Below are 14,682 nucleotides of genomic sequence, written 5' to 3'. Positions count from 1 at the left end.
CCAATCAGCCATCTTTTTCCAGAAGTTGGGCAGTGTTTTTTGCTGTTGTGAATAAGGGTCAACTATGAGTTGGATCCAGCTTGTGGTACCTATCAACAACAACAACAGTACAGTACATTTAGAGACCTTTATTACGCCATTCATCTGCAGTCTGAGAGCAGGGAGGGAATTTTCTTGACAGGAGAGAAGCTTAGATGGTATCTGTTTGAAAGGATAATTCAGAAGTGAGGTGAACGGAATAGAAGTGGGAAAAAACAAGTTCCTCAAGGTAACTATTAAGTCTTTTTCTTTATTTTTTCATACTCAGCTTATTATTGCAGACTAGTGAGTGTTCAGTTATTGGATTGTTAAATATCTATTAAAAATGTTGTTTTTGTTTAAAAAAAAAAACCAACTGAGAGGAAAGGAGTCTTCACATCAAGTATCAACCCTATCCCCACTGTATATAGGGCTGATAGAGATGGGCAACTTAGACATTGGCTACCTAAAGTGGGGGAGGAGGGACTATAAAGGCATGAAATGACTGGCTTACAAGTTTTCAAGAGGGAGTTTAGTTTCAAGGTATATGGGGGAAGGTAGAATCCCCATTGAGTAGTATTCATCTTTTCTAGATGGGTCTGGTGAAAATAGGTGAGGATAAGATTCCTATGATTCAGGTACAGCACGGATGGAACAATGTAAACATGTCAGTCTTGGCTGTCTCGAGAGACATGATGCGGGTATGCTGGCTGGTGAGACAGGACAGTCAGCACCTGTGAATCTGACTCCTGCATTCTGGAAGCAGTTGTGATTGGGTGCAGCCCAGACACCAAGATCATGGATAAGAAATGCTCTTAACGACAAGTTGAAAGTAGAATGTAACAAGGGATACATCAAGAGTTTGAGGAACAGGCAAAGAGCCCTGGCCTGGAAACCCACACAAGAAGAGAAAAAGATGTCAGGTGACAGTAACGCTAGAGAAAGGGATGTTGCCCTGGAAATTGAGCCAGGGACAAGACTGGATCCCAGGAGCAGCCCTACTCAATGCTCTGTGCCCCCAAAGAAAGGGGAAGATGCATTTACCAAAAAGATTGACTAGCCTGGAACAGCTAGAGGAACAGAAGATACTTCTTAAAAGGAGGACCAGCAGGAAAAATCCAAAATAAAAATGGCAGTCTGATTGACTACTATAAGAACAAGCCACTGGAGTCAAGGTTTGAAGATTTCTATGCAGTATCCCAAAATTCAGGTTTACAAAGATGAGGAGGTTGTGGTGATTAAGGACAAGTATCCCAAGGCCCATCACCAATGGCTGGTGTTACCGTGGACCTCCATTTCCAGTCTGAAGGTTGTGACCCAGGAACACCTGGAACTCTTCAAGCATATTCACACTGTGGGAAAAAGTGGTTCAGATTGTGCCAGCTCCAGCAAGCTCCACTTTTGATTGGGCTACCATGCTATCCCCAACATGAGCCATGAGCACCTTCATGTGATCAGCCAGGATTTTGAACCTCCATGCCTTAAAAACAAAAAACACTGGAATTCTTTCAATACAGAATACTTCTTAAAATCATAAGCTGTGATCAAGATGGTACAAGAGGCTGGCAGAGTGACTGTTCAAGATGGGATATCTGAAGTCTTGAAACTGCCCCTTTGTTGTCATGAGTGCCAGCAGCAGGTGCCTTCCATTCCTCAACTGAAAGAGCATTTCAGGAAATACTGGCCAGAGTGACTGTGGAGTGCAAGCTTCTATAGCGAGTGCGGCCAGTTCTGTGGTGTGCACACCTGGCACCTGTTTTGGACTTTTTGTGAACTTTTAAGGATTTCTTGAATTAAAACATACAGTCTCCCCCACCCCAAAAGAAAAAAAAAAAAAAGATTCTTATGATTCAGTAGCTAGTAACTGTTATCATGACTAATTGCAACTGTCACAATTGTAAAGGTAGAAGTTTTGTAACAAAAAGAGGAGAGTAGTTAGAGTCCAGGAACAGAGGACCTAGGACCATCAAGGGAGAAGAGCACAAACAGAATGTGGGACCCTGTCCAGAGAAGCAGCAATACCAAAGATGGAGAAATAGAGCAACTCTAGTCTCATGGAAAGAGAAGGCTGCGTGCTGGCAGCCAGGTGCTGGTGGCCAAGAGACAGTCTTGCAGAATGTGCCCCTTGGTTGTTTAAATGATTATATATTCCTGAGTGTTTTTGTGTACATCTTTTTAAAAAAAAAAGGAAAAAGAGAGGGAATAGAAGCAAATATTTAATGACGATGCACGGAGGAGATTGTAATCATTGTAAAGAAATGATGGGTGTAAAACTGATGTTTTCCCATGTAAACGATTACTCAATTTACAATAAAAACTTCAAAACCAAAAAAAAAGGTCCAATCAAAACATTCCCTCACAATCCATTGTTTCAAAGTTATCAAACAGTGAACTTGGCCTATACTTATGGATGTAGTAGTTCAAAGATATGAAACAGTGGATTATGAGGGAATATGCTGGGCAGAGAGGTCAGTTTAGGTGGTCATGGTGATTGTTTTTTGGGATCACCAAGGGATAATCTTGATAGAATGCCTCAAAGGATATGAGACAATCACAGGGGACTCTCAGAAGATGTTTTCCGAGAAAATTGAAAATTGCACTGGTGTGAAAAAGATAATAGTGCAACTTCTCATTTTTCAAGGGTACCAAATTTCATTGGGAAACCTTACCCCATCCACTATACAGCCCTAATCTTGCCCCCTTCCCTCAAGCTTCTTTTTGGTCCCCCAAACTCGAAATTTGAAAAGGAACATGATTTGAGTCTCTGGTATTGTTAAGTGCTGCAGAGTCAGTTCTGACTCATAGCAACCCTATATAGGGTTTCTGAGGAGTGGCTAGTGAGCTTAAACTACCAACCTTGCAGTTAAAACAACCCTGCAGTCCAATGAATTAACTCACTGTGTCACAACCTGAAGGATGCCAAAACTGCCATTTTGACATGGTGTAAATTGAAGAGCACTGAATACTTTAAGGAGGTTAGAGAGAACATTTCAGAAGTGTAGAGACCTAGATGGAAGATATGTTAAGAAATCAAGAGCTTCACATTTTGCTAATTCTGTTTCATAAAGGTTTCTATGATTTTGCAGAAATGCTTTTAGATTTACCCTCATATACCGTTTAATTCCCTGCTCTAATTAATCTTTTGATTAACCAATCAACTACAGTTCCTAGTGTGTAAAATGAGAGAGCTTCTATTCTACTTATTTACTCACTCACCACCTAACAACTATAGCATTCACTATCTTCACTGACATCTAACCATGTTAACTATGTTCTATGAGGAATATCTGCTTTCCTCTAAAATTCTGATAGGTATCCAGGAAATAATTAAATCTATACTGAATAAATGACATTTGCATGACTCTTACTTCATATTCATTTTCAAAAGGCTTGTTTTTGTTGCTAAGTGCCTTTCAAGTTGATTCTAACTCATAGTGACTCTGTGTAGGGTTTCCAAGGAGCAGCTGGTGAGCCTGAACCACCAACTTGCTGTTCAAACTGACCTTGCAGTTGAGTATATTATCCCACAGCACTACACCAGGACTTTCTTCATTAGCCTAGAACTGTTTTATTAGCTTCAATTATACCACAGAAATACTCATGACCTTACCTAGTAGAGTTCTTTTTGCAACTTGTTTCAAAATGTTATTTACCCATGAATTATAAACACAATAAATAAGAACCATTACCAGTGGTCGCTATAAAACAGTCAAATCAATGTATAAACTTTTTATTTAAAATTAGACTCCAATACAAATTAAATAGTACAATATAAGAAACCAAGCCTTCATAAAACAGACATTAACACCCCTTTATATCATCTTCTATATCCATAACAAAATTAAAGAAAAATCTAAAAATAGTCCACAAATTAGTTTTACAACTCACATCATCAACATTAAAATTATTACAAAACACTCAAAGGAATTTAATTATAAAATCAACAAAGGCAGAATGATTTTATTACCCACTAATTTCAGTAACTGAAATTTAGTATGATTTTTTAATTTATGCATAAATAAAAAGCACCTCATTTTTAAACGATACTTAATTTTGTCCCAAGCCTGTGAGGACAGCTTTGCTTGTTTGACTTTAATTTTAATATGGCACAACAGCATTGACCAGTGAAAATTATAACATTTAAAATGTTTAAGTTCTTTACAGATTCTTTCTGCTTCACTTCATGTATTAGGGGGTGATATAAGTTAAAACATTACAATAATATAAATATTCCTTTAAAAAGTACATGGAAAATAAAATACATACTAAATGATGAAGAAGCTTAATCCTATTCATTATGAATGGGAAATTGATTAGAGTCATTGTATATTTTTCCGTCTTGTTGTTGTTTTGTTAAGTGCTGTAGAGTCAGTTCCAACCCATAGCAACCCTGCATAGGGTCTCCAAGGAGCGGCTGGTGAGCTTGAACCACCGACCTTGCAGTTCAAACGACTTTGCAGTCTGACGCATTAGCCCACAGTGCCATTAATTCTACTGAAAATAGGGTTTTATATTTTATATTATTGCTACAGACCCAATTATACGAACTTGTATGGGCGGGGGGGAAGCAAAACAAAACAAAGCAGTACCAAGAGATAGTGTAACATCTTCTTCTTGTTGTTAAGTGCCATGGAGTCAGTTCCGACTAATAGCGACCCTGTGTAGGGTTTCTAAGAAATAGCTGGTGGGTTTGAACTGCTGACCTTGTGGTTCACAGTCCAGCGCCACACCAGGAGTCCAGTGTAATATCTTAAGCCTGTTTCATTCCTGAAAATATTTACAGAAAGTGGACTTGAATAGATGACAGGAAAATATACTTAACACTAGAGAATGAAACCCACATTGTTCAAGAATGAAGTTATTTGTGCATATATACAATTAATTGTATAGCTAACTAAATATTTTTTCTAAAGCATGCATATTATGTGGTCTTTTACAATTTATAAATCTAAACTAAATTGTGTATGTATCAACTGTCATGATTAAAGCTTTCAGCATACCAGAAGAGTTCAAACTTTAACATCTGTTATTCTGTAAAACTGAAGATGGATGGAACATAATGAAACTCGACATTTCACAGCAGAGTTTATGCTTATCAATAACCTGTCATAGTCCTGTCAGCAAATAAATGAACTGTAAGTTGGATGCAGTTATCTTTTTCTAAAAATTTAGTTTATACTATATTGTTCTTTAAAAGACATTCTAATCAAATTGCATTTCTCAGAGGAAATTCACTTAGGGATCTGAAGGAATTAGTTATTTTCTATAAGTAACTCTACCTGGGTCGGAACCGACTCGACGGCACTTAACAACAACAACAACAACTCTACCTTAAGTGGTAGAGTTTTAGCTCTCTCAGAACCTTTTTCTCTCTTTTAAAGGTATGGAATATATATAAACTCCCCTACTGACTCAATAACTACAGAGATTAAAGTTATTGTTAAGTGACCTTGAGTTGATTCTGACCCATAGCGACTCTGTATAGCATTTTCAAGGAGCAGCTAAATAAAAGGGTATAATAAAGCTTTCCAATAAAATAACATGGATGTTTTCATAATTTACTACTAACTGACTGTAACCTTCACCAAGTCAACTTAACTTCTCTGTACCTTTGTTATTATTGTTAAATGCCATAGAGTCAGTTCCAACTCACAGCAACCCTGTATAGGGTTTCTAAAGAGCAGGTGGTGAGTCTGAACTGCTGACCTTATGGTTCACAGTCCAGTGCTGATTCACAGCGCCACATCAGAAGTCCTCTCTGTTCCTTAATTCCATCTTTAAAATAAAGAGAAGATTTCTTCCAGCTCTCACATAGTATGATTCTGTGCTTCTACAGAAATTTCTACTAATAAATTGAATTTTTCATATATCAAGAGAAGTGATATGAACTAAACTAGCACAGCTGAGCTAAACACCTCCTGTTAGGACAAAAACCCCAACTAACACTGTGTTCAGAGTTCAATCTCCCAAACTTTACTATATTCAATCTTTCTTAAGCAAGACTATTGAATAGCCCATAGTTACCAAGTAGTTTAGTTACATAAATCAGTTTTAAATTATAATACAAACCCATCAAAACATATCCAGTTTGTGCCATAGACTTCTATATTGTAATTTACATTATTTTCATTCTATCTACATTCAAAACAATCAATCTGTACAGTTAAGAAGCAGGGTCTGCTTAATATTCTTGTTCTTCAGAAGAAATAAAACTTAATACAGATGAGCAGAAAATTACAAATTGTGTCTGTTTTTTTTATAGAACTATTCTGAACACTATTTATGGGCTAGGAAAACATTGTAAAAGTTTAAAAAGGAAATCCTGCTAATAAATACTGATGTTCACCTATCATTTTTTAAGAAATGGTGAAATACAACTGATAAATTTAGTTGTGTTTCACCATTTCTTAAAAAGTGAGAGGTAGGAGAGAATATTAGTAGACACCTACACAGGTAATACTGAACCATGACATTTCAGAAGCTTTTATGAAAAATTAATGTACCATGAAATAGCACTTTGGTACTAGTGCAATGCAAGTTGGTTTTTCTTTGTCTAACAACGGGCAGCAAATGAGGCACTTAACTGTAAAATAGAAAAATAGGGTATATCTAAGAATCAATTCAAAATAATTCATAGAAGTTAAATAGCATTATTCAAAAAGTGAAAAAATTCCATTTTTATTTCACATGCATTCAACATTACACATGCTTTACTAGGGAAAACCTTTTTGAAGGCAAGAGTACTGTTTTGGTTATAAGATACAGAAAACATTTCCTCTACAAGATATTCTGGATTCCTGAGAATGCAATCCAAGTCTTCTCAACCTGAGTGCTACATATTGATAAATCCAGAAAAATATATTTTACCATACTAGAGAAACATTTCAACTATTAACAAAGTAGAACATATGATCCTTGATTTTAACCTTGAAGGATCAAAAGTTTTTATTTTACAAAACGTCAAAGTAGGAAACCTAGTGATGGTAGCAGAATAATGAGTAGATCATTAGCACCTAAATTTACAGAATACTTAAGTATTGCCATAGTTGTAAATAAATGTATGATCATGGACTGGGGGAAATCAGATATGTGTTGCTCAATGGTATTAGAACATTCTAAAGACTAAAATACCATGTTTTCAAAAATCATCCTTCATTTTCAAATGCAACTGTCTACAACATTCAAACACATTTTTAACCTTTCTTCCCGAAGTTTCAGATAAATATTTTAACAAGTAAAGAAATAAATAACGTTTATTTTTTTTCTTAACCACCATTAAACTGTATTCCATATGTGGCACTTTTTCAGCATTTTAGATATAAAATAGTGTTATTGTTGGTTTTTTTTAAAAAAAGAGGCAGTCATAATCTATCACAAGTATTACTTTGAATGTTCTTCACTATGATGGCAAAGGTCAAAAGTGAAGTTAATGGTCAGAAGCCTTCTGCTGAAATACATAAGCAAACATAAGCAGGAACAGACAAGAACATGTTAATTTCTGGAACTATACTGACACATAAATGCTTATTTGGATGGTAATATAGGCATTAAATGAGGAAAAAAAAAAAAAAAAAGTGTCTGCCATCACAATATCCCAAATGCAGCCTAGCATTTGCTTTCTTCATAGTTAAGATTAATGTGCTTGTGCTGTTTAAGTAAGCCTGATTTAAATCCTGGATAGAACATTTTACTTCATATGCTAAAGCTGATATTTGACATTAACTAAAGTTTTCCATGAACAAATTAATCATCCTCACTAAGAAATTCTATAGTCTTATTTTATATTTCCTAAATTTGCACCTAAGAAGGCTATCCTTACACTAAGGGTAGAAAAAGGCTTAAAAAAAACATTTTCTTACTCCAAGAAAACTGAAAACATTTAATAATCCACTATCCTCAAATTTATCATTATATTTGTTTTAACAATTATATTCTTTACTTCATAATTAATTTCCTCTTATACAGAATAATCAAAATTACTTTATTTATATCTTGAAGATGAAATTTCCTATTTTCCTTTAAGATATTCAAGTTCAACTACTATTCTTGAAAGGAAGTAATCTGAGTACACAAAAGAACTATGAACATCATTGATGCAATTCAGTTGTTAAAAAAAAAAAAGTGCATATAGTTATCAATGTAAGTATTATTTGGTACATTACATATAAATCAAAGGCTAGCAAAATAAAAATGAAGACTCAGCTCATTATGTAGAATCTGGAAAGTCTAAGAAAAGAATACAAACCCTATATAAATAGTACGAAAATTGGGGGAAGTACTCCTCTCAAAAGAAAAAGAAACAGGCAACTGAAAACATTTTTAAGAAAAGTAAATTTCTCCTTCCCAAGCAACCACACATGCTACACAGTAATATCAACATGTAATACGTGAAATGAAGAATCACATTCTGACGGCTGCCCTTGAATTTCTGCATCCAACTTACACTTCTCTGGTGATTGGCTCATGTCGTCTTGCAAAGTAGGAGTCTCACCTACAGAAGCATTGTCAGACAAGGCATCCAATTTTTCTGGGGAATGAGCTATATGAACTTTGCTATCTTCTATTCCTTCATCAAAATGTGTCCTTTCATCAGCATCTTCTAGCTGTTGAACTGAAGTTAAATACTGTTCAAGCAGGCTATTATCCTGTTCATTGTTTGAGCTTTCCTTACTCCACTCACCATTTTTTTCACTAATATCCCCTAAATCTGACTCTCTTCCATATTTGACTGTGTCAGTGGAATTTCCCATTATGGAACTTTCACTGTCCTCAGTAGAACATCTTTCAAATTGCAAAGAATCCTGTAAACAATGAACTTGTTCTGAAAGGGAGGAATGAAAACCAGAGTCTGGAAATTCTAGTAAGGATTTCTCTGGAGGAGCTTCATCATGAGCAATGGACCAGTCTGGATTTTGAGCAGAAGGCTTCTTACTTTCCGTGAGTAGTGGCAGTTCAGGTGGCACTCGAGTACTTGATATTGGCACATCATTATGCCAGGAATTGAGACGAAGGTCCACAGTCTGTTGCCAAGCTTGTAGAGACCTGACCTATAAACCAGAGAATATAGTTTTATTATATAACTAAAATCATGCCTGCTTGACAACTGCCCTTTTTAATTTTTCCTCCAGTAATTGTAAAGTTGGTAAATGGCAGAACCAGAGTTAGATACTGCCTGACTCCAAAGCCTCTGCCCTTTTCATAACACCCTCAGTCTAAACCAGGCTGGCACATATGGTACATGTCCTTGGTTATAAAAGGCCTTCACTAGGAGAGTGAAGATGGACCAAAGCAAATTCTCTTGCTTCTACAAGAAAGACAATCTGAAACACAACAGTACATATCTAGCTGACTGAGGGGTCAACAATGCACTCAATATGCATTGAGGTTTATTGAATAAAATAAAATCAAAACCCTGAAACTCAATGCCGTCAAGTTAATTCCAGCTCATAGTAACCCTACAGGACAGAGTAGAACTGCCTTATAGGGTTTTCAAAGCTGTGAATCTTTATGGAAGCACAGACAGTCATATATTTCTCCCATGGAGCAGCTGGTGGTTTCAAACTATAGATCTTTCAGCAGCAGTCAAATGCTTTAATCACTGCGTCCCCAGAACTTGTACAAGAGGGTTATTATTGATGTTGTTAAATGCCATTGAGTCAATTCTGACTCACAGGAACCATGCAAGGGTTTTCAAAGAGCAGCTGATGTATTTGAACCACTGATCTTGTGGTTAGCAGTCCAGTGCTTATCCTACAGTGCCACACCAGGGATTAGTGCCTAATATAATAAAAGCAAATCTTCTAAAAGTGTCACTTTTAGATACATATGTAGGAAAAGTTTTTAAACACTATCTAACAGTACAGTATATGCAATTCTCTAACATAAAAATATTCCAGGCTCTTAACAATATGAACTTTACTTTTAAAAATAATGTTAGAATTTCAAAAGAAAAGATATACTTACTACAAAAACTAAAAGCAAAGCAGCAGTATGTAAGATTTTTTGACCATCCTCTAAGGTAATCACTGATAATAAAAAACCACAGCCCACTGCCATCAAGCCAATTCCAAATGATAGTAACCCAGTACAGGAATTCCAAGGTTGCAAGTCTTTACAAGAGCAGAAAGCCTCATCCTTCTCCCTCAGAGAGGCTGGTGGCTTTGACCACTGACCTTATGGTTAACTTATCCTATAGTGTCACCATATCCTTCCAGACCTTTCTATGTATTTTCAAATACTGTACACAGGGTTTTTAAAAACATATGTGAAATCCTAATAGACATATAGTTCTGTAACTTGCTGTTTTTCATAAAGCAATTTTTGGAGATTTTTCCATGTCAGTCCAAACTGACCCATACTATTCTGTAGTGTTGCTAATCTATAATTTATTTAATCATTCCCCTATTATTGGTAATTATATAGTCTTAAAAATGAACAACTATTTGGTAATTTTGTGGTCAAATCCTATTATAACAAATTATTTTATAAAAATATATCCAAGATATCATGAAGCATTCATTTGAGGCAATAAAATACCAGTAAAACCAATGCTCTGAATTGTCCCTAAAGTATGCTATTACAAGATTCAAACTCTCTCTCTCAAGAAGTTATACATTTTAGGACACACATATTGTAACCATCATATACGTTCTTTGTCATTTTTCATTCAAATATTTCCAAAACAATGTTTAACAAAGTAAAACCAGACAGCTACATACAATTTATGCTATTGTAAAGTTGTAGCCACTTTCCTTCAGCTTTATACTACTGTATCTTCCTTCTCAAAATTATGAAAATATATTTTTTCAGATTAATATAACAAACTTCACTTTCTTGGTTCAGAGTTAGTAAAAAGGTAAAGAAGCTATACTGTTCATCTTGAGAAGGGTATTGAGTATACCTAACTACTCTATGAAACTCTCAATAAAGCTAGAATTTTTCTTTGTTTCCACATCAGGTAAATCAGTAGAAGGAGGTTTACCTGGTTCCAAAGGAATCTCACAGCTTCTTCTTGCACAACTTTTTTAATACGTTCTTCATCTCTTTCTTTTCTCAATCTACAATAATCCAAAATACATTACTGACAAAAGGGTGCTTTAATGTGCACTTCCTGTTATAACTACTAGACATATATAATGTAATGTAAAGATATTATTATTCTAATAGCTCTTTCCACTTTTAGAAGATCTAAGCTGAAAATTCAATTTTAAACTATGACTCAAAGTAGAAGTCAAATGTGATCTGCCTAAAATTCAGATTGTATTAATTCTAAAAGTATCTTGCTGTTAAGTGCCGTGGAGTCCATTTAGACTCACAGAGGCCCTATATAGGGTTTCCGAGGAGTGGCTGGTGAGTTCAACTCATCAACCTTGCAGTTCAAACTGACCATGAGATCTAGTGCTTATCCTATAGTGCCCAACCAGGACTCTACCACTGATAATAAATAAATGAAATACAAAATTATTCTCTAACTGGCATCAACTTTCTAGTCCCAACACAAAGGGGATGAGAGCTACAGAAAGTAGCTACTCAAAGGTTCCCAAATATTGAGTTTAGTAAGTCCCTAATTTACATTGCATTTAAGTTACAACAAACTGGACTTACAACCATCTAGTTTGATGCTTTTACATCTTATCATTAGTATTATTACAGTGCATCATTTGTTAATGTCACTGTATCTATAAATTTATGTTTCTAATCTCCAATGACAAAAAAAAATTGGATTAATAAAGATACCAATAATAAAAGGCAATACTGAAACCTTTTTTTGAAAGGCATTCAAGGCAAGAACAAACAAGATGGCAGATTGGGTGGAAGTGCAGTAACGAGCTCCGTCAGCAACAACACAGAATACCAGACCAAGCAGGCTCAAGAGGATGGTGCCAGAACTCTGAACCACATATAAAGGAATATCTAGAAGGTTGAAGGCTTATAGCTAGGGGAATTTGTAGCAGAAGCAAGAAATCCATTGCGGTCTAATTCAAGATGCTCAGCTGCTCATTTATTTATTTATTTATTGTATCTGTTCATTGGTCTCTCGCTATCTGTGCACCTCCATTCTGGTGACTAGAGGGAATGCCTGATGAGTGGACATCCCGCTCCCACGCCCAGAGGGTTCTATTACCTGTGCACACAGATCTCTTCGAAATTTAAAGTGGCAGTTTCCACTTAAAACCAAAGGCAGTGCAAAATGGCCACAGCCAGCCCTGAACTGTTTATCACTAGGAAAAAGGCCTGAAAGGGGATTGTGGAGTGGGATAAGCAGACAAAAAAGGGAAACAGGCCAAAAATTAAATCCTGAGTTATGTCACAACGACCAGCAGTGGCATCTTGAAATTTCTCAGGAAGAAGAGTGAAAAGGGAAGCCCATTTCCTGATCACATCTACCTGGAGACAATCAGAAAGCATAAAAAATACCAAAATACACACCCATCTAAGTATTAAGGTCAGAGATAACTCCTGAATATGCCCAAAAAAAAGAAGCAGATGACCATATCTGCAAATGAACAGCAACGAAGTGACTGAGGCAAATGAGCTGGAAGTAGACCTACACTCCGTATTGGAAGATGGGCAGGCTTTGGAAATGCCTGAGAAGGAATTCAGAAAAATGATTATAAAATGTATCAAAACACTATACAATGCAGTTGAGAAAAATAAGGAAGAAGTCAGGAAAGTGCTACAGGAACAATCAAATAAAATAGATACAGCATTGGCAATAATTCAAAACCTACAGAAAGAGGTCCAAACGATTAATAATAGAATATCAGAAATGGACAATACACTGGAAGGACAAAGGAGTAGTACTGAAGAGCTAGAAGCCAGAACCAGTGAGCTAGAAGATAAATCAACACTACTAAGATAGAAGAGTAAACACAAAAAAGGATTTAAAAATCTGAAGAAGGCCTAAGATTCATGTTGGACAACATAAAGAGGAAAAACTTAAGAATTATCGACATTCCAGAACAGGAAGAATCACATAAGTCCACAGATGAGATAATTGAAGAGCTTCTGGAAGAAAATTTCCCTAACATCCTGAAAAGTGAAAAGATAAGCATTCAAGAAGCTCAACGAACCCCAGGAAGGATAGACCCTAACAGACAATCACCAAGACATATAATAATCAAGCTCTCCAAAATCAAAGGACAGAATACTGAAAGCAGGTAGAGAAAAGAGAAGTGTAACATACAAAGGCAAGCAAATCAGATTAAGCTCGGATCTCTCAACAGAAACAATGCAGGCAAGAAGGCAATGGGGACACATATATAAAACCCTGAAAGATAAAAACTGCCACCCAAGAATCTTCTACCCAGCAAAGCTGTCAATCAAATACGATGGTGTAATCAAAACATTCCAGGATAAATAGAAGCTAAGGGATTTTGTCAAAGCCAACCCTGCTATGAAAAACATCCTAAAGGAAGTTCTGTGGACTGAGAACTAACAAGAACAGACAACAACTAGAGAATGACATACACGGCAGCATCAACCTGAACTCAATTGACAAATGAGAGTCAAAAACAGAATAAAATTATAGGAACAGAAGATCTGGAAGGTCAGTCTATGATCAAAACAACAACAATGTGAAAGAAGGTGAACACAGAAGAACAGAGATCTAGGTGGTAGGAAGGTCAGGTACATTAATAATTACAGCATAAAATAGACTATCTTAAATGGAGGGAAGAGTTAATGGAATATAAGGTAACCACAACAGTGGGGTTGGGTGGGGGAGGGGGATAGCTCAGGTGTTAGGGAGGGCAGTACATAAAGAGGGAGGAGGCGAAAGAACAAGATAGATAGGGGAACACTGAGACAGGTTTGCATGGCCAAAGTGGGCCAGAAGTAAATAGTGATGCATGTTCAACCTTGTAACAACAGGGCTCTGGGATACAGGGATATAGGCATAGCTTGAAGAGGGGAAATAATACTAAAATGCTTGACTGTCTTATGAATATTGGTTTCCCTTGCCTATTATTGTAAAATAGACACTTGAGTAGGATAGAAAGGAATGTTAGGAAACATGATTATAGAAGCTTGTAAGCCTGTCTTCAGCCTATAACTGATGGGAATACCTAAAAGGGGTACTAAAACTTGCCCAGTGAAATAGGCCTCTTGCAAAGCCTTTCAAAGTATAGGACCTTAGGTGGAAACCTGAGTCCCATCCAGAACCTTATGAGGTGGGACATTCTCACTAGCAAGAGCAAGCAGACCATCCTGAAACAGCTAGAGTGATCAAAGATATATACTCAAAGAAAGATCATCAGGAAAAACCCAAAACAAAAATGTCAACATGACTGGCTACTACAAGAATAAGCAAACTGCTTGCCAGGAATCTATCAAGGCAACCAATCAAGTTCCTCAGGAGAAACTCCCCTTTAAGACTGAAACTCAAAGGGAATACACAAACAGGCATGTAAGCTTGCTGGCAATCACATTGGTCTACCAGTGAGTGGAAGAGGAGGAAAGGCAGCAAAGAAATGGGCTGAGTTTAGCCACAGTCCATTGACTCCTGTTGACCTAAGATGAGAGAGAGAAGAGAAAGGGCTGGTTGGTCCAAACTGTGGTGAGACCTGTTGACACTTGAACCCATGGACAAGGACATAGCCACAGAGGGCTAGAGCTGAGAGTGAAGCATCCAGCTGATATGAAGTGAGGGGAGATGCACAAGAA

General features: G+C 36.5%; 1 protein-coding gene and 1 pseudogene across 1 annotated transcript in view; one reads left to right on the top strand and one right to left on the bottom strand.

Annotated features, from left to right (window-relative positions):
* The first annotated feature begins 677 nt into the window (after positions 1–677).
* Positions 678–1,711, top strand: LOC102835978 (annotated as a pseudogene).
* Positions 1,712–8,378: 6,667 nt separating this feature from the next.
* Positions 8,379–14,682, bottom strand: part of CEP97 (centrosomal protein 97kDa) — a 60,170-nt gene continuing 53,866 nt past the window's right edge. Inside the window, exons 10-11 of the mRNA XM_006868623.1 lie at positions 11,000–11,075; positions 8,379–9,065 (exon numbers count right to left, since the gene is read on the bottom strand). Of these exons, the coding sequence (XP_006868685.1) occupies positions 8,379–9,065; positions 11,000–11,075 (763 nt within the window). The remainder of the gene's footprint in view (positions 9,066–10,999; positions 11,076–14,682) is intronic.

Source organism: Chrysochloris asiatica, unplaced genomic scaffold, assembly GCF_000296735.1.
Source record: "Chrysochloris asiatica unplaced genomic scaffold, ChrAsi1.0 scaffold00120, whole genome shotgun sequence".
In the NCBI taxonomy this organism is placed as follows: domain Eukaryota; kingdom Metazoa; phylum Chordata; class Mammalia; order Afrosoricida; family Chrysochloridae; genus Chrysochloris; species Chrysochloris asiatica.
The sequence above is the reverse complement of the archived record's forward strand: the minus strand, read 5'-3'. Positions and strand labels throughout refer to the sequence as shown.